Consider the following 21,199-nt stretch of genomic DNA (forward strand, 5'->3'; position numbering starts at 1 on the left):
TTTTTATTGGAGTCAGTTAAAAGGAGATTCATTAAAATGCTTGTTAATGCATTACTAAATAAAAATAAAACAATTATATACAATTTGGAATGTTATTTGGTGCGAAATTCATAATATGCGGAATGTTAAATATTCGTAGAATAACAAGACGACTTTCTATTAAAGTCAGTTGAAGAAGACTGATTTTAAAATATTTTGTTAATGTATTATTAAAGAAAAATAAAACAATTATTACCTATATGGAATGTTATTTGATGCAAAATTCATAAATGGAATGGGATATATTAGGAAGACATTATTTATTTATTTGACTAAGGTTTCGCTTTCGCAGAATTTTTATTGACTTGCACGTGTTGTTTAGTAGGTATATGTTTAAATCTATTTCAGCTAGGTATTCAATTCGGTTGAAGTTTAGGCCTGTGTGCTACCAGACGAAAATACGTTAACTTCGATTACGGTTAACATGGTTAACTACATAATGGATTTGCTAAAAATTTTAAATGCATTGTTATCAATGTAAATAAATACAGTGTCGACATGAGAAATGAAGAAGACATAAATAAATGGCTAAATGAATAACAAGCATATGAATTTTGCAAAAAATAACATTCCAAATAATATAATTGTTTTATTTTTTATTTAATAATATATTAAAAAATATTTTAAAATCAACCTCCTCTTAAACGACTCTAATAAAAAGTTGTCTTTTTAGGTCTACGAATATATTTACCATTCCGTATATGAATTTCGCACCGAATAACATTCCGTATACGTGTTTGGCACCTCGCCGCCTATTGGTTGGAATATGGCCGCGTGCCGCAAAAATCCAATAGAAAAGTCCTAGGTGCCAAATACATATACGGAATGTTTAGATGCATACCGGGCACCAGGTATTTAGTACATCATCCTAGATGCAATGTATGTGTCCAGGGATCTCAAATATCCTCCGATAATAAATTTTAACTATTTTCATAACGAATTTTCATACAACTCCAGGAGATGACATACATGACCAGGTATCCCGTACAGCATCACCGCAGCAATATTCGTGTTAAGCGACCTCAAACACATCGGGATAACAAGTTTCATAATTAATTTCCATTAAACTCCAGGAGATGACGTGAATACTGGAATGTGAGGCACCAGGTACCCCTTACAATTTCGACGACCCAATGTTCGTAATCAGCGACCTCAAAAACTCTCGAGTATGAAAATTGGAGTAATTTCCACGATTGGTTGCCGAGTTGTGAATTTTTATTTTTTTAACATTTTGCGGTGCACTTTGGAAAATGCATTTTCCGCCTACAACAATGCAATTTTTATTGGTCCCTCATGCCAATAGGTCAACATTTTCCTGAAGCTCTCCCGAATCAAATGCAAAAGGATTCATAACGATCCGTCTTACTTTAAACAAGTTAGAGGTTTGGGCGGTTTTAGTGCTTTGTATACATTATACCTACCTATTTATACATATAACTATTACTAACAGTTTTTTTATTTAAGCGATACAGTTTTTTGGTACTCAGACCAGGCAAGGATGGGTACTCAGAACTATTTTTATAATAATCTGAAATAGTAAAAAGAAATTGGTTTATTTACAATTTATTAAAATAATATCTAGCAAATGTCAATAATTTTTGAGAATTTCTTGTATTTCAACTACATTTTTACCTTTAGTTTCGGGCAATAAAAAGTAAATTAACAATGCACCGCCAAAGCAGCAGCTTCCAAAAATCCACATACACCAATGAGTTCCAATCGCCTCCGCCAAAATAGGATATGCAGAGACGTATACAGTAAGAGCCAATGATGAAACAGTAGTGACAATCGCACAACCAGTTGATCTAGTGTCAGAAGAAAACATCTCACCCATTACAGTTATTGGTATCGGCCCAAGACCCATTGCGTAAAATGAAATATACGTCAAAACGCAGGCCAGTGGTACCCAAGGATATAGAGGCACTAAGGGTGAGTTAATATGTTTTAAATAGAAAAATACTCCTAGAAGAGATATGGGTATTGCAGCTCCACTAGCTGACATTAGTAAGAGAGGACGTCTTCCAAATCTCTCAACAATCAATGACGTAGTGGTAAAAAGAAATATTTTTACGGCTCCTACACAAACACCAATTGTACTGCCTGATATAAACGAGCCAGACTCGTTAAATATTGGTGCCATTAACATCATTAAAATGGGAACCCCAGAAAAATATTGAGCAAATAGAGGTAATAAAGATAATAGCATTCCTACACGTCCTTCTTTAGTACCAAATAGTTTTCCAACACTATTTCCCTCTGTTTTGTTTGTTGTGGCCAAAGCCTTACTTATGTTATGCAAATCGTTATCTAATTCTCGGTCAGTTTTATTAGACCGTAGCTTTTTTAATGCTCGTAAACATTCTTCTCTTCTTCCATTTTTTAGAGAGTATACAGGGCTTTCTGGAGCAAAAAGGAATAAAACCAGAAACGGAATCATTGGAACTGCTGTTAGTATTGTAAAAACTGTATAACTAAATACCGGACCAATAAGATACGTATATAATTGTCCTAAAGGTATAAAGGCTGACATAAGGCAACCATATTTTGTGCGGTTGTGATCTTCGCATATTTCTGTTAAATACATTGGAAGAATTCCCATGGCTCCACAGAAAAATATGCTTGTTAGAGTCGAGCACATAATCATCACATTAACGCTTCTGCTGAAACCCAATCCTACAATTCCTATAAACATAAAAAATGCCATCACCCACAAACTTTTTTTTCTTCCGATGACATCGGCCAGTTTCGGTAAAAATAGCGCACCGCCCATGGCTAGAATTCCTACTGTACCCATAAATTTAGATATTTCATACGTTTCTATTGGTCTTCCTAATGGATTTATACTAGTATCATTAGATTTCATCTTAACTATCGCTGGAGAAGTCCATACTATTATGGTTCCACCAACCATAAAAATTAATAATGCTAAAAATTAATAAAAGTATAAATTAGTTCGACATTATCATTGAGTACATTAATTTAAATAAATGATTTTAATATAATAACTAAACTTAGGCAAATATGCAAATTGCATATTTTGCATATTATGCATAAAATACGCAAAGATGTAAAATTTTGCATATTTTATAAAAGTGTGCATAAAGTGCATATAATTTGAAATTTTGGTTGTAACTATTTATATTCTTGTAACAAATAGCTTGGAAATCTCAATATTTTATTTTAAAATCTCTTGGTATTTAAAAAATCCACAAGGAAAAAGTTTTCCTGTAGTTGGCTGTATACCATGTGATACAAAAAACAGTAAAATCCTGTATAAAAGGTATATTTAAAAAACCCTCAAAAGGGCCACATCAAATTCACATAACTAGTTTTCGACTGCTTTACCAGTCATCATCAGTGCTTACGTGCAATGTACATGCTAACCACCAAGATAGTATTATACAAAAATATGTGGGTCAAAGCCCAGTAAAAGTAGTCCGTCAAGGAAACATAGGTATAAAATGCTACCTTAAGCCTGGATGTTTAAAATATTATCTAATTTGCCCTAGGTAACATCTGAGATCTAGAATATGACTTGTTCACATGTTGGAAGTGAGACGGCAAGTCTCACTTCCAACATGTGAACAAGTCATATTGAACATGTAAACAAGTTGAAAGTATGAACAAGTAGACAAGAAAACGTACACCGAGAGAAAAAAATTCTTGACATAAAGAAACTTTATTAATATATAAGAAAGATTGACTTGGCATATTGCCTAAGAAATATATCTTTGTATGTAAGATATAATTTTCTAAAATATTTCAAATAAATTCTACTATAGCCAAAGAAATATATCTTAAACATTATTGAACTATCACTTTCTGGCAAACTTCAAACCCATTTATCAGAAAGAAATTACACTTGATGTTAATTAATTTTATTAGTCATAAAAATATATTTTCTAGACATTAGCAAACTGTTCTTTCTGAGCAATAATATTTCTTAGTAAGGAATATTATTATTTTACTATTAATATTTTTTCTGGTTAAGTTAATATTTCTTGAAAATAAAGTGATATTACATACTTCGAAATAAATCGTTGTGTTAAGGTAAAATCATTATTTATTAATAAAACAAGATATAAAACGTTATTATTACATACAAATATTTTCTCTACCCTTAAACCACTGGCTTCTACACAACAATAAAAGGATGGAGAGGCAAATCCAACTTCCTCAAATGTTCCTTCTTTTGTTAATAGCACTTTGTATATCAGCAATTCACTAAAACAAAATCGTTATGTAGAAAGAGTAAACTTACTTTAATAAAAATTTTTTTATAAAGATATAGATATTTATTTTGACAAATTTAGGAAATACAAAAAAAAATACACAGCCCCACGTAAGAACTATTAATACTAATAATAATCAATCATATTTAGTTCAAACGTATGGAATTATTTAACCTACATATATTTGTTTATTTTTTTCTTTTTGTTAATGAAATATTAATTATTTATCTGTATAATATTAAGTCACACAATAAACATTGTTAGCTAAAACAAGAGGGAAAATACAACCAATGTAAAGCATTGAAGCAGACATAATAATATGTAATTTTCTTAATTTTTATAATCTAAAAGAGACATCATACATAATCATTAAGAAATTTTATTACGGGAAAGTATTATTAGTTTACATCTAAGTCATTTAATGCATATTAACTAATTCACGGTTTTCGGCAATAACATTTCTTAACCATAAACATATATTTCTTTTAGACTAACTGATTTCTTTATCTCAAATAAATTAACAGAAAAAATCCTCAGCGTTGCACCCGCCATGTTTGATATAGCGTTATATTGTATATTTTTATAGAAGACGATACATTCAAGAAACCTATTATAGTTGATACATAAGTATACACATTTTTAAAAAGGTACTTACATGTATGAAGTTCTGGAAGGTCCAGCAGTTGGTTAATAACTCCTTTCTTAATATTGTTCTGAAGCTATATATTATATCATTCTGTCCCAGCTTTAAATTGTGGCATATTTCCCAGTTAGAATAATAAGCTCCTTTATTTCAGAGTCGTCCATCATTATACCTAAAAAGCATATAAAGATACTATTATATTTCTTTTTTAACCATTCGGATACGCAACAATATTATTATTACATCTTAAATTACTCAATTTACTTTTATTTAATACCTATATATGTACGTACCTTCAAAATACCTATCCGTTAATTTTTAAAGTACACCAATAAATCCAACATCCATCTATATGAACATGAACATATCACGCCATCTTGACAAACACTGACGACTAAATCATAAATAGTTAATCTGCGCAATTCTTTTGTGGAAGAAAATCTCTTTGCAAGTAACATTTCGGCATTAATGACAAAGTTTTTATTTTATAACCACATTTACTACAGAGGGTATTTCTGAAGAATTATTTCTTGTGGTTTAAAATGTTTATTTAATTGCAAGAAAATTTCTTGTTCACAAATATAAATATGCATTACCTTAACATTATATTTCTTATACTGCAAAATATTTGTAGTTTTCAATTTAAGAAATAAAAACTTTAGGATAAGAAAATTAAATGTAGCCATTAATGCATTTCTTAGTATTGAAGAAATTATCTGTAAGAAATTATTGAGTTGTGTTTAAAAAACTCGTTTCTTTATATGTGAACCGGTATGTTTAAGTTAATAGGATATGTTAACTTTTAAGAAATATTGCTCAAAGAAATCGGTGTTTTAGGAGAAAAGAAATTGTTCTCTCGGTGTAGTAGTCAATTTCGAACTTGGCTAACGTAATGGCAGAGCGCAGAGGAGATCGCTTTGTAGAATTCTGCGTACAGAAAAATTTATGTGTGACAAATACATTCTTCAGATTCAGCCATGGCATACCCTGCTCGTACTCGGTTATTTTTCTATAAATGATTCTGCGTGAATTGTTTTCATTCTGAAATATTCGACATATTTCAGCTTTAAGTACCCGCCCAACCAACTTGTTTGTAGATACTTGTTCTTATCTCTTTTTTATACTATATCTTAAAGCGAAAACGTCAAACAAATCAATCTTAACTAACAGTAAACAATGTAAACTACCTATGCGTAGTTTATACACTTGGAAGTCACTAGCAGATACTCACGAGAAGATGATATGAAATTAGATCGATTCACTGGGGAACACATTTTTTGTTGAGTTAGATCTGACACTTGTTTTTCGCTAATTTTTGGCGTCTGAATCTAAGAATAACCTCAGATTTTGTCTATCACGTCAACTTCTTAAACTGAGGTGCCCATTGAGTGGCCATATCTTACTTTATGAGGTGCCCATGCTTTATATTTATCACCAAGTTTCAGTTTAAAACAGTCAAAATATGCTTGTCTGACAAATGTACTGATGTTTGTCCTTTGACTGGGAATGGTAAAACTTCCACATATATAACAAAACGAATGGGGCCTGTTTTCGCACTTACGACGTGTGGGAGCAGAGGTAGCCATAAGGAAACGATTCAGTTCAGACACACTAAGGGCCGATTTCTGATATCGAGTTCAGTTCTCCATAACTCCAGTTTAACCTGAACTTCTAGTGAACGTTAATTTAAAGTCAAAATCGGCTTTCTCAATTATTCACCTTTAATCTAACTACGTTCATCTTGAACCTTTCTTGAACGCTGAAATTCGGCCGTTCAAAACAATCAGAACCCAGTTTAGATAATTACACGGATTACGCATGCGTTGTATTATTGAAATTTATCATGAGATGCAGATTAAGCATAACGATAAGTGATAACATTAAATTTATGTTTATTAGATTTTTTTATAATTATTAAAATGACTGTTTGACTATTAACCCGCGAGTAGTCGCGCGGTGAGATAGAATCTCAATTTTTATCCTTTTTCGCGATAACTTGATGAACAATTTTGCAATTTTGAAAAAAATTCGTAAGTGCCTCGAGGAATGGTGTAGTAATGCGTAGGAATTTTTTTTCTTCTTCTTCTTTTTGTGGAATTTATGACTTTGGGGAGAGCCAATTAGCTTTAACCCGCGAGTAGTCGCGCCGTTAGATAGAATCTCACATTTCATCCTTTTTCGTAATACATTAAAACCTGTCAGTAACGGCCACTAAAAATGAAAGAACTATTGGCCGATATAGAAAGGTGGCCGCTATTGCCAGTTTTTTTAGTCTACGTATAATTGGTTTGGGAAATTTTTAAACTGGCCGTTAGGACAGGTGGCCGATGTTGGCAGGTGGCCGTTAACACAGATTTTACTGTACAGTAAAATTTGTCAGTAAAGGCCACTAAAAATGAAAAAACTATTGGCCGATGTAGAAAGGTGGACGGTATTGCCAGTTTTTGTAGTCTACATAATATAATTGGTTTGGGAAATTTTTAAACTGGCCGTTAGGACAGGTGGCCGATGTTGGCAGGTGGCCGTTAACACAGGTTTTTTTAATAAAATTGTTAGAAATATATATTTTCAATATAAAAAGTAGATAAAAATAGCACAAAATAAAAATTTGTTTTAAATTCGTATTTTGAGATAGAATCTCACACGCCACTATCGACGTTACAAAAGTGAGCGCGACTACTCCCGGGTTAATACTTAAATTAAAAAAAAATCAATGGGACAAATAGTTGGTTGTATACTATAGTTTAAAAAACTCATATAGAAATAAAAACTTCAACTTGTATCCTGGTATAAAATCGTTTATTAAAAAACTATCTAAAAAGTCATGAAAATGGATTGCAAAACGTTTTCGTTCTAATTCAGAACATCTTCAGTGCATTGTGCTGAGTAGTTTGAAACTAGCACACTATTCAAAGTGGTAACCCCATAATATATGGTTTGAATATCTTATTTTAGCAAAACATGGTGACTAAAAGTCGATGTTATTAGATATAATAGAACACATGCTCAAAGGGAAACATGGTTCCCTGCTCGAAAATGCTAGGTACTTGCCAGTTTAATGGGCACAGACCAACTGTCATGCTCAAACACACCCAAGTAGCAATTTTTCGACGCATTGGTTGTCAGTACAAACAAATGCACTGTATATAACGTTGCCAGAGAGTATTTTCAGTTGTTTCGGCCAACGTCCCCTATCGCGACTGACATTATGATGTTACAACTTTAAGTAATACCTTTAGTTATACGGGCAACTAATTTATTACCATTGTGACAACTACATATCACAGTTCAGTTTTTTCAACAATCGCAACGACTTAAAAACGTTATAATGCTAAACTAATTTACGCCCTGGCCGATTTGGGTTTTCTGGCCGACTCTGAAGTTGTCTGTCACGATCCTAGGTGTTGTTCTAGGTGTGTGACACCTTTGCGGTAACTTCAGAAGGAGAAAAATAATTTACTTTATAACCTTATTTTTTTCTTATTACTATATGTTTTATTTTGCTGGAAATTTTCGATTTATTTAACAACCTGTTAATTTGTTTTTTCAATAGCTGGTTTCCATTCCATTGTCCACTGTTTTATCAGTAGATTTGATAACCTTTGTATCTTTCAATCTTTGTATCAGCTTTAGTAGACGGGGTTGCCAGGTGAGTTTTTACTGTTTCAGTATATAGCTTTGCTTTCACAAAATCAGTAGATTCTTTTTAGGCCATGTAAATACAGTATACTTATACAGTAATATGCATATCCGTCCTAAATGTCCCAAAAGGAATTCCAAAAATTGGAAACCTAATTATTCCAAACCATTCGATCCAAACCACCAACGTAATTACCATTTTTTAGCTAAAATCTGCTAAATCAAAAAATAAAATATACTTAAGGATTTTTGGGATATATTTGGGATTTTGGATAATAAAAACAACAGCTAACTTAAGGGGATAGGCGCAAAATGTCGCCTGTTAAAATGTTCAATGTATTTTAAATGTTTACATTCTTTGCGAATCCTGAGAAAACTAATAAGTATTTTGAAAAATTTAACCGCAGAAAGAAAGATTACGTTATTACCGAGGACCGAAAGTCCCTGAAAACTTCTATAATGTTTATTTTAATAAGTTACAGGGGTGAAAAAAATAAAAAATTAGTGTGACTTTTAATTCCAAATATCTCATTCAAAAGAAACGTTTTGGTTTTTCTAAATAATGCAGTCTTTCATTCTGCGTTTAAATTTTTCAAAAATACTTATTATAGTTTCCTCATGATTCGAAAAAAATGAATAGGTACATTTATTAACTAGAATATTTTGTCATCCCCTAATTTTAACATCTGCATGTCTGGATCAAATTCTTCAAACAATTGTTTCGCATTTAACATTAGAAACACGTAAACACAATATTTTTGTTTTGCAAACTTACATGTTTAGATATTTTAGTTTTCCATCATTAGCTTCTAATAGGCTTACCGAATGCCATAACTCTTCAATAACACCTGAAATACTGCTTGCACTGTTACTTGAAATCTGCAAGGTTGTTACACAAGAATCCAGTTTCCACTTTCATTTCTCTGTAACATTCATCATCTACGTCCTGAATCTTATTTTCGGTAATGACATTAGGAAATTGTAACCAAATGTCTGAAAATTAATTTAGAAATGGGGTAAATACTATTAAAAAGCAAATTTTATTTTAGTCATAACAAAATGTTGAAATATACCAAAAATCTACTAAAAAATATTGCCTACTAGAATATTTTAAAAAATATCAAATACCTACCAAAAAAAGTAGAAATCTCCTAAATGTGACAACGCTGTTAAGGAGAATGCTACACTTTTGACACTGGTCACATGACCTCTGTCACCCAATAAGAGGGTGCGTTCTAAAATGGTTGGGATAGTCGGCGCGGCCGGGTTTTGGTTGGCGATTGGTCTTCTAAGTTGTCTTTTCCGTCTAGGGTTGGTAATAAGGTATTTTTTTAGTAATATTGGTAATATTGTTAATGCACCATTTTGGTTTTACTTGAGATTTTTGAGATGTAAAGAAAATGAAAACACAGGATATAAAAAATGCAGGCATTTTTTTATACCTTTAAAAGCACCATCAATACATTAAATTTATGCAGAACATCTTTAACATAAATTTTGACTTTTATATTAAAATTATATTTTTTTAAATTTGCATATTCTTTGTCAAAAATGTCATAAAAAAGGAGCGCGTGTGTTTTTTAAAGGTGAAATATCCATATTTGACGGTAATCTGAGATGCGTTTATAAATTTCACATCAGGTAATTTTGTTTAAGTCCTTTATGTATTTATATAAATTTAAATACCTAATACGATGTCAAAATAGTTACCTTTTTGGTTTTCGCATTCACCATACAGGTGTTAAAAATATAGGTAAAAAAACATAACCAGTCTGACTCCTTGAGCAACCATTTTACGCGCAGGTTCTTTTTATAGTCGCTTCAGTTGTCTTATGCAACGCTTACGAAACGATGTTGCTTCACAGGAGGTTGCCTAGGCAACGTCAAGACAACTCAAAAATCGTCCACCAAATTAGTGCAGAATAGGGTCGTCTTCTAGGCAATAACAACGTTGTAACAAAACGTTGCCACGCGGTAGACAACGTTGTCGCGTCGACAAATTGCTACTTGGGCATGCTCAAAGGGCAACATGGTTCCCTGCTCGAAAATGCTAGGTACTTGCCAGTTCAATGGGCACAGACCAACTGTGCTCATTGAACTGGCAAGTATGGTATGTTAAACAGTAAATGGTTAAGTTCAATTAGTTACCACTATAAACAGCCCGGATTAACCGATAATAGTATTAAAGACCCGGTTTCAGGTAAAATTTATTTTAGGCTTTATTATGGGAGTACCGTCTAGTCAGTGATAATTGCAAAAGACCAACTCTGTCTACCTCGGTGGCTTATCGCTCCGGGTGGGTCTTTACAATGGGCCAGGTCAGATAAATTTAATAATATTTACGACCGCACTAATTGAACTCAAACCATTTACTGTTGAACAAACCATACCTAGCATTTTCGAGCAGGGAACCATGTTGCCCTTTGAGTATGTGTTCTATTATATCTAATAACATCGACTTGTAGTCACCATGTTTTCCTAAAATAAGATATTTAAACCATATATTATGAGGTTACCACTTTGAATAGTGTGCTAGTTTCAAACTACTCAGCAGAATGCACTGAAGATATTCTGAATTAGAACGAAAACGTTTTGCAATCCATTTGTATGACTTTTAGATAGTTTTATTAAACGATTTTATACCAGAATACAAGTTGAAGTTTTTACTTCTGTATGAGTTTTTTACTTAAATTTAACTTTATTCAGAAACAGCATAAAAAAAGTCATACAAAATGGCGACGGTTTTACCGTCTTTCATCTATTGACATTTCTCAAAAGCTGTAGAACTTGAACTGACAATGAGAATTGCATTTCCAAACAAACCGACGTTCACCGATGAACCGTAGTCAACTGAACTATATATTAACGCAGGTTTGAGAAATCGACCCTTAAAGTAGTTCTATACACTTCAATAACGAAATACTAAATACTGCTAACCGCCACACAACGTTTTACCACAATATTAACTGAGTATAACAGACGTAACTGAGCAAGACCAGGCATATCTAGACCAGTTGCAGTTATCAGCGCGTCATTCTTCCCACCCCCACATAGAAAACGAACGTGACGAGATAGAAGAAAACTAAAAACAGTTTTGAAACCAGCAAACCTAATTCTATAGAAAACAACTAAAAAATATAACTCAACAGAAATTAAGTTTCAAATTGTCCCCCAGTGAATAGTTACTGGGGAACAATTGGGTGCAGATTGTGGAAGCGACCGCCAACTCCTTGTAGCTGTATTTCGAATACGTTTTAGAAACAAACACAAGCCCACTCCTAGAACTCCCGAGTTTACAGAGACTGAACTTTCAACTTTTAAAGAAAGAATAAACCCAGTGTTAACTGAGACAAGTACTACCCCGTAGATGATATCGAGACTATCTGGGGAGGTTTTAAAAGAGATATATTAGATACAGCTAAGTCTAAGGAAAGTCGCCAACCCACAAAAAACAACTGTCGTAAATTATGGATCAGTGAACAAACATGGAAAATTATGCAACAAAGAAGGCAACTTAAAGTTGGCAGTTTTGATTTAAACGACCATCAAAGCTTATCAAGAGAAATCCAAAGAAATTGCCGGAAAGATAAAGACAAATATGTGTCTAACATTTGCCAGGAAGTAGAAATCCACTTACATCGAAATGAAACTAGAGATCTCTTTCAGAAAGTAGTTACTGACTCGGGAATTCAAACCCAGAAATTACGCTATAGAGGATGAGACAGGTAATATGGTAAGCGATATGGATGCGGTTCTGGACTTGGAAGAAATACTGCACAGAACTCTATAAAGCTGAAACCTCTAACATTAATCATATAACAGCACTGCAAGTCTCAACAACAACCCTAGAACCAGATATTTCAAGGTCTGAAGTCGATGATACAACACCTTAAAAGAAATAAATCACCTGGTTGCGATCACATCACGTCAGAACTTTTACAGAACGTGGGTGGACATGGTCTCCAATTAATGTGGAGACTGCAATCATGTATGGAGAATGGGCAATTGGCCCAGTGATTGGTGTACCGCACTATTTACTCCCATTCATAAGAAAGGCGTAACCACAAAATGTAACTACCGAACTATTTCACTAATTTCACACAAAAGTAAAATTCTGTTGAGAATCATCAGGTGTCGCATGCAGACATAACTGGATAGAGAAATACCAGCAGAACAGGCAGGCTTCGTGAAGGGTAAAGGCACAAGGGAGCAAATTCTTAATATGCGACAACTCATTGAGAAAGCACGAGAATTCAAAATTCCGATGATCATCTGCTTTCTGGATTATCAGAAGGCATTTTACTGTGTAGACTGAACAGTTTTGTGGAAAGTTCAACATGAGATGGGGGTTCCTGATCATCTGTCAGCTCTGGTGAAAATCCTATATGAGAACAGTGAAACCAGAATAAGAATTGAAAACCATAAGTCCGATCCTATTAAAATAGGTAGAGGAGTCCGACAAGGATGTATTCTATCTCCAAGCCATTTTAATTTCTATGGGGAATATATAATGAGAAAAGCACTCGACAAATGGATTGGCGGTATTTCTGTCGCAGGAAAGAAGATCTCAAATCTCAGATATGCAGATGATACAACATTAATAACTGCATCCGAAGAAGAAATGTCCAGCCTGCTGCAGCTAGTGGAAGCCGAAAGCAATAGATGTGGTCTCAAGAACAATAAACAAAAAATAAAAATTATGATAGTAGATTATTCAAATTCACTTCAGACAACAGGAGCCTTAGACCAGTTTGAAGTGGTTAACGAGTTCAATTATCTAGGATCCAACATCATTAATACAGGATCTTGTGAAACAGAAATACGTAGAAGAATAGGCATGGCCAAAAACGCTATGAGTCGATTATCGAAAATCTGGAAAGACCGCTCCTTGTCGAAGAACACCAAAATAAGATTAGTACGTGCCTTGATTTTTCCCATATTTAATTACGGATCCGAAACATGGACAATGAAATCGGACGACAGAAAAAGGATTGACGCCTTTGAAATGTGGTGCTGGAGAAGAATGCTTCGGATCTCATGGACGGAACACAGAACAAATCACTCAATCCTCCAAGAGCTTAATATTCAGACTCGACTTTCCTTTATTTGCCTCTCCACCGTCTTAAAATTTTTCGGCCATATTGCAAGAAGAAGTGATGATAATCTTGAGAGACTTATAATTTCGGGAAACGTTGAAGGGCGGAGAAGTAGAGGTCGCTCACCTACTCGATGGACGTATCAAGTACAAAAAGCCAGTGGAAAAACATTATGTGAATCCATGAGGGAAGCTCAGGACAGAAGCCGATGGAAAGAGATAGTTGCTCGTAATATAGGGAATCACGACACTCAGAAATGAGAAAACGACTGAGGAGGAGGAATAGTTACAAGGGGATCAATAGTAGTTGTACATTTAAAATCACGACTGAATTCCGCCGTAGCATTAACCGCCATCTTGCTTTTAAAAAGAAACCAAGATGGCGGTTTTGCTCAATATCTCCACCATTTTCTACTAGGTACAACTGGACAAAAATTGTAAGGACTGGAATCGTTTGCAAATGCAATTTCCTAAAATTTCTTTTTTACAATTATTTTTTGTGCAGTCAATATTTTTCTTGTTAAGAGGGGAAATCGTGGAAGGGAAGGGCAAACAATTAATGAATTAGCTTTTTTACTATGTATTCTTCTTTTTTAGGTGCCGTGTCCGTATTCAGACGTTGGCCATCATCATGTTCACAAGTTCCTGAAACCGATCTCTATCGGCTGCTGCGCGAAAGAATTTTTCTACAGTGGAACACCACACCATCGTCTAATATTACGCAACCATGAAAGCTCTTTTCGACCAATTCATCTCTTTTCCTCCACCTTTCCTTGTATTTTTTTTATTAACAAAATCGCATCAGCCAAATTGGCTATTAGCGAAACAATAGGAGCAAACAATAATTTGTATTACATTTGTATGTTTAAAGAGTTCAAAATGTTAATTTTTGGTTCACAGTTGTCACATTTTGGTTCTTGTTTGTCGGAAAACACATGGCTATTAAATAGTTAATCGCGTATGACACAGTCGGAGTCGCGTTAATATTACCTGGTCTCTCCGACTTGTTGGTAATGTTGGCCAGGGTTTTATCGATTTTTTAACTTCGCGTAGTTTGGCCGATGACACTTTCCACTTTTCTTTCCACGTATACCGCACTCTACGTTTTACCGCCGCTTTCACGTCCGCACTCATAGATGTTTCAGTACACTCCACACTATCACTAGTTGCAACTTCTCCTGCAGCGTTGTCTGCCTCTTCAGTTCCTTTAATTCCAATATGGGATAGGATCCAGAAAAAGATGATAATTGTTCCATTCAGTCGTGCGGTATGAACTATCTGGACAGAATTATTTAGAGCATCGGGAGGTTATTGTAAAAACCGTTAATGTTAAACTGCAAAATTGAAGAGAAGCCCTTGTATAATAAATAAACATTGACATTTGGGATTGTTAAAGAAGTTCATGACTCAATTCTTGAGAAAACTCACTTTCAGTCTCTGATGCCTCAGTATCCGAGTAACTCATCTGTAAATGTTTTAGTAGTTTCTTTCTAATTTTTGTACATCTAACTTTAACGGAACTTTGTTTGAAATAAGGGTATATCGCTGTTAGCATTTTCACTAAAGTTTTAAAATCGCTAGTACAGTTTTTTATGATGCTGACTGGATCCTGTGCACCATAAACATTTTCAGATAGGTCGGATATTTGATTAAAATCAAGAAAAAATGAAGGGTTTTGTTCAGAGATGAATGCCTTGGTCGGTTCCATGAGTACGTGAGTTAGAGTCTTTCCCTTACTTTTCTTTGGTTTTTTAGCCTGATCATCATTAGGTTTAAGAAACGGCTCAAGACTTGGGTTTTCTGAATTAGCATCTTGCGCTAGAGGGGGTGTAACAATGTCATCCAAACTGCGTTTTGAGCTATTTTATGTAAACTGGGTTGTATCTATATTGATAATTGGTTGTGAGGTTGGAGTTTTTGAGGGGTTGGTTGAAAGTATTTGGGAAGGTGTGGGTTGCGAAGATGATTGGGAGTGGGGGTTGTGGTTATGATTTTCAGAAACTGATTCTTGGATTGTTTTGCAATTTGCTGCGGTATGGCCTGGCCATTTACGTGAAAAACAGATCAAGGAATCTTGTGCAAAATAAATCCTATAGTTTGTGTTATAATGATTCATTAATATGGATTCAGGTATTGGGCCAAGAGGTGGTGTGATAAATATTTGTCGTCTAAAACTATAAATATGGTTAAATTCCGGCAAACCGGCGCTTATCTTAAGAAATGACATGGGTTGAAGGCCCAATTTTTCAATTTCTTGAATTAATACAGCATGCGGAATGTTGGGACAAGCGTTTGACAGAAATTAGTCTTTCGGCTGGAGTGATTAGTTTGAGTGCTTGGACTTTTTGGTAATTGATTTCTATAGACCCTCCAAAATTATTCATGGAATTTTCAACAACATTTTTGTTTGCAAGGTACATACACACTCTGTTGTTAGAAAGACTTGAGGAAAATAAGATATTTTTGGGCTCGATCAACTTTCCTAGTGAAATCAGGTAATCTTAAAGTTTAAGGATTTCAATGAATGAGAATACAATGGCTTGTTCTTTCGTTGGGAATTGTTGTTCAATCAAAGCAGTAGAATAAGTTTTAGAAGTGTTTTCTATTTGGTCGCTCCTGTAGTCAGAAGTCCCAGTAGTCGGATTTGACATATTTTCTTTATTATCTAAAACTAAGTAAAACCTGAAATCCGGACCTGACTTACAGCAGTTGATTTTATCATGTCGTTATAGATATAGTCCTGTAGCCAGGGGGGGGGGGTACAACGGCCTCCTTAATTCAGATGGACTTACCCAAGTTTTTTTATGTATTTTGACCCGTAGAACACGAATTTTTTAGGTAACAGTTGACCCGGATGTCGATAAGATTGTTATAAACAAAGAACTTGAGGAATTACATAACAGCGATTTTTTGCAAACCAAACATTTTTTTGTATTTTTTGGGTGATTCTCAGCAAAAAATGTTCTTACAAATTTTTTCGTAGGATGCATACTTTTCGAGATAAACGCGGTTGAACTTACAAAAAAACGAAAAAGTGTAACTTTTTAAACCCGAATAACTTTTGATTAGAAAATAAAATAGCAATTCTGCTTACTGCATTTGAAAGTTTAAGCCAAATTCTATCGGTTTTAATTATTTGCATTGATAAAAATTAAGTTTTTATTTGTTAAACAAAGCCATAAACACATAGTGTTTCCCGTGCCCAATGCATGCGTTTTAATGTACGTAATCTACATAGATTTCAAATTTACTCGTTGGATTTCAAATGAGAAATGCATTGAAAACATCATTCAATTACTATGTGTTTATAGCTTTATTTAACAATAAAAAAATTAATTTTTAGCAATGAAGGTAATCAAAGCCGATAGAATTTGGCTTGAACTTTCAAATGCGATAAACAGAATTGCTATTTTATTTTTCAGTCAAAAGTTATTCGGGTTCAAAAATTGCAATTTTTAGATTTTTTGAAAGTTCAACCGTGCTTATGTCGAAAACTATGCATCCTACGAAAAAACTTGTAAATAAATTTTTTGCTTAGAATGGCCCAAAAAATACAAAAAAAGTTTTTTTTTCCGAAAAATCGCTGTTATGTGATTCCTCAAGTTCTTTGTTTATAACAATCTTATCGACATCCGGATCGACTGTTGCCCAAAATATTCGTGTTCTACGGGTCAAAATACATAAAAAAACTTGAAATGACTTGGTTTTATATAATTTTAAAGAGTACTTACGTACAATAGTTGAACGCACTCTTATACACTTATATATTTATGCGAAAATAAAAAATTTTACTCATTAGATAGGTACTATCTAAATAACTGTTTTTGTTTCGAGCTGACAAATACACACTAACTAGTATACCTGCCAGGACCGAACTCCTTTCCTTGTATTATAGGCAAAGTAGATTGTATCTAGGTTCTCTAATTATATGGCCGAAGTATTCGATTTTTCTTTGCTTTAGGCTGTTTATGAGCTTTTACTAGTAACTTTACAACACAATTGTAATAATGGAGAGAATTATAGAATTATACAACAATGGATGATTGATGAAGTATTTAGACAAATGATAAACAGACGAATAACAGAAATACAGAAAAATAAAAATACTGCAGAATACAACAAAATCAATAAAGAAATTAAAACCAAATTTCGGGTTCCAAATATTTGCAGATAATATTAAATATTTAATGACAAATTTTGTCATCACAAGCTAAGAAATGAGTATCAAAATCTAATTGCAATAATTCTGCAAACACATCCCAAGAAACAGGAGAAGATTGGATATAGCTCCAATGGTAGTTTAAGAAAATGAGGACACTGGACAATGGCAGGTTGTTGAACTGTGAAACAATATCAAAACTCATTTAAATGTACCTTTGTGGTAACTGGAATTATACTTAAGCAGGACAAATAATTCAATTTTAAGAGAGCTGAAAGTTAGCTAATCTCCAAGAAAGTCCATCTCCAACAATTAAAATACTTTGGATATGTTATGAGAGCAAACACAGAAAACATGGACAGACTCGTTATAGAGAGAAAAGACTCTGCATGAGTTAAAAGAAATGACCGGAGATAGAGATCTTTGGAGACGGACAATACACGACATCACGTCGACCACTACACACACACACACACACACACACACACACCCTCCGGAGGATCATGTTGCAAGAGAGAAAGAGAGAGAGATCTTGAAACACGACAAATTAGATAAACATAAAGGTATTCTTAGATTTGACAAAATTCGTGTTAAATAATTTTTTAGTACCTCGGAAGCTCTAGTCTCAGAGATTTAAGGGAGTGGATTCTTTAATAGATGTTCATAGTATACTCTTATTAGCTTAGAAAAATTAAAAAGAGAGAAAAACTGAAATAAGGATGTAAAAAAATAAAAAGATAAAAAAAATACAAAAAATAAAATATTGGGCGCCATTGGTTACCTAAGGGAAACCAAACTTTATACAAAAAAATAGAAATAAAACAAAGCAAGATAAATCAAAATAAAACAGAAAACATAGTCAAATAAAATGATGTACATAATATAAAAAATATTTTAATGTAACTTACCTTATTTACTTTATACTCAAAATTCTATACTCAGTCAATTCTTTAATGTTCTTACGATTCAAGAGAGAAGGAAAGAAATAATAAATTTATATTTTGTAAATCAAACATTATTTATTAAATAGGAAAAAAAATTAATCTCTGATCTCTCGGTGTTAAAAATAGAGACCAGATTACCAAAAATAAAAAAAATGAAACAAAAAGTTCTATAAAAATAAAATGATACCTTTACAATGAATGTCCTGTTTTCTTCTGGCTGTCGGCTGGTCCGCAAGTCCAAAACGCTATTTCACTACGCGAAATACTTCACATTGTTAATAGCCACAGCAACAGTACATATGGTTATCCATAGTTCATTACAAAAAAGGTAGTACAGAAAAATTCAGCTATGGATGCATTCTGCGTTCTCAAAAAAAAACTATTTCGTTCAACTCGAACAAAATTATTAAAAGTTCATTAAACTGGATCAAAATTTACTTTTACTCGAACAAAATTATTAAAAGTTCATTAAACTGGATCAAAATGTACTATTACTCGAACAAAATTATTAAAAGTTTATTAAACTGGATTAAAATTTACTAGCCAGCTTAGTATTCAACTAGGGGGTTGAAACTAGTAACAAACAAAATAGAAAACTTATACGACATCATTCCTGGTTCTGACTGCACAAAAAAACAGTATACCAAAAATGGTATCTACAAATTAACGACAATTCGCTTGACCACAACGAAAATTGCTTGAGTCCCACTTATCCATCTGACTTGAACTGTCAGATGGACAGTTCAAGTCTTAAAAAAAACTGACTTGAACTCAGAACTAAACTTAACTCGATGGTTGCACTACAGGAAATTAACTGACATTATGATGGCCCTGATGGAACTTAACTGAACATGATGACGGCCCTAAAGGAACTTAACTCGATGGCGGCCCTCATGGAACTGACTTCTGGAACCGCTAACTCGATCCTTCTAAACTTGGGTTCCTTTTCCCAAAAAAAGAAGTTAACTCCTACTTTGACTAATAGTGACCATACCAAACATTTCTCTACCAATCAGGTGGCTAGAAAACTTACTCAGGACATCCTACAAACGCCATGATTTTTTACTTTCGACCAATTACGAACACTCTATCTTTGCAATAACAAGATTCCTAAGTTTTCACGAAATGCGCTGATTCATACTATCCCGTTAGTTTTTGAGAACTCAATGTTTAAGGGTTTTACTAAAAACATCGACTTATCTATATTGAGATATCCTGTTCCAATACAAAGTTCAATAGATTTCTGTCTGAGAACGCCATAAACCTTTATACTCTAGTCTACAACTCTGCAGGGGTTCTTCCTCTAGATATCTGACTATCTACGAAAAGGATTCAAGTCTTCACTTTGCGTGAGATAATATAAACCAAATTCGGACAAACCGTCGATAAAAATATTCCACTGAGAGATTTATAGCTTTAGCTTCTTGGGCGGTGAGTTCCCAGGCAAACATTACTTGGACACGCAAAAACAACTACGTCACATTTCAAAGAAACGTAACGATAAATAAAATTCGTAATGTTTAACATTGTGGGAACGTCGAAATGACCAATCTCACGCCATGCGGAAGATCTATTAGGAACTGCGATTCTTCGATTCAATATACAGGGCTTAGCGAAAGTGTTACAAATGTAAACTAGATTGAAAATTCAAATAACTTTAGTATTCAGGACGGAGCAAAAAAAAAATAATACTAGCGGCGTACTTAGATATAGTTAGACGGTAAATTTGAGACTGTTTCAATCTGGAATAGTGGTAAACTATTTTAACTAAATTTAACTAATATGTTAAAACCATTTTAATCATAAGGTTTAGCATCTATGTTACAAACTTGGAAATATTGGTTTTAGGAGAGTTAATAGAGGAAACAATAGGTCTCATACTCTGCGGTTCATGTATTTTATGCAGACAGTAAAATCTAGGTGCATAATGGTCATAATTAGCTAAGGGTTTATCTATAATTAGGAAGCCTTATCCTACCTGTCATGACTGTAAACTGTAGAAAAAAAGTATCAGATCTTTTAACTCCATTTTCGGGCTGAAGAGGTACACCTTGTTCTAATTCGACTGGAATGTACTTAACTTCCTGTAAACCATATTTTCGCTCCGCCTTACTGTTACTTTGACTATTTTCCATTTTCTTCTTTTATTTTAAACAAAAAAATTTAACATGTTTCTCTGTCGTTATCTAACTTACTATACTATTTTCTATTAAAATGAAAAACATATTTTATATCATTAATTTAAATAGGATTAACTGGACTAGAACAATTAAAATTTACGCGCAGCTAGATTTAAAACTTTTGTTATTATCTAAAAGTCAACATTTACTCAAAGCTCTGATACACCCAAATCTTATAAAATATTATTAAACAACTGATATTTTTTTCTGCTTACTACAGTCAATACAAAAAAGTGCAATATCTATATATATAAAAGAAAGTCGAGTT

The 21,199-nt window shown here is 33.4% G+C and overlaps 1 protein-coding gene across 1 annotated transcript; it reads right to left on the reverse strand.

Annotated features, from left to right (window-relative positions):
* Window positions 1–1,586: 1,586 nt before the first annotated feature.
* On the reverse strand, window positions 1,587–20,989 carry LOC126882811 (facilitated trehalose transporter Tret1-2 homolog). Its single transcript, XM_050647895.1, has 2 exons — window positions 20,730–20,989; window positions 1,587–2,964 (listed from the first exon to the last, which is right to left on the reverse strand). Exons 1-2 carry the CDS (start codon window positions 20,884–20,886, stop codon window positions 1,628–1,630), a joined length of 1,494 nt encoding a protein of 497 aa, XP_050503852.1. The 5' UTR covers window positions 20,887–20,989; the 3' UTR covers window positions 1,587–1,627.
* Window positions 20,990–21,199: the final 210 nt, after the last annotated feature.

Source organism: Diabrotica virgifera, chromosome 3 (genome assembly GCF_917563875.1).
Source record: "Diabrotica virgifera virgifera chromosome 3, PGI_DIABVI_V3a".
NCBI lineage: Eukaryota > Metazoa > Arthropoda > Insecta > Coleoptera > Chrysomelidae > Diabrotica > Diabrotica virgifera.

Excerpts from the sequence above, each read along its gene's own strand:
- LOC126882811 (XM_050647895.1), bottom strand. The coding sequence starts at position 20,886 with ATGGAAAATAGTCAAAGTAACAGTAAGGCGGAGCGAAAATATGGTTTA. Across the intron at positions 2,965-20,729 it reads ACAGTTTACAGTCATGACAG|CATTATTAATTTTTATGGTT; the intron begins GTAGGATAAGGC and ends ATTAATTTTTAG.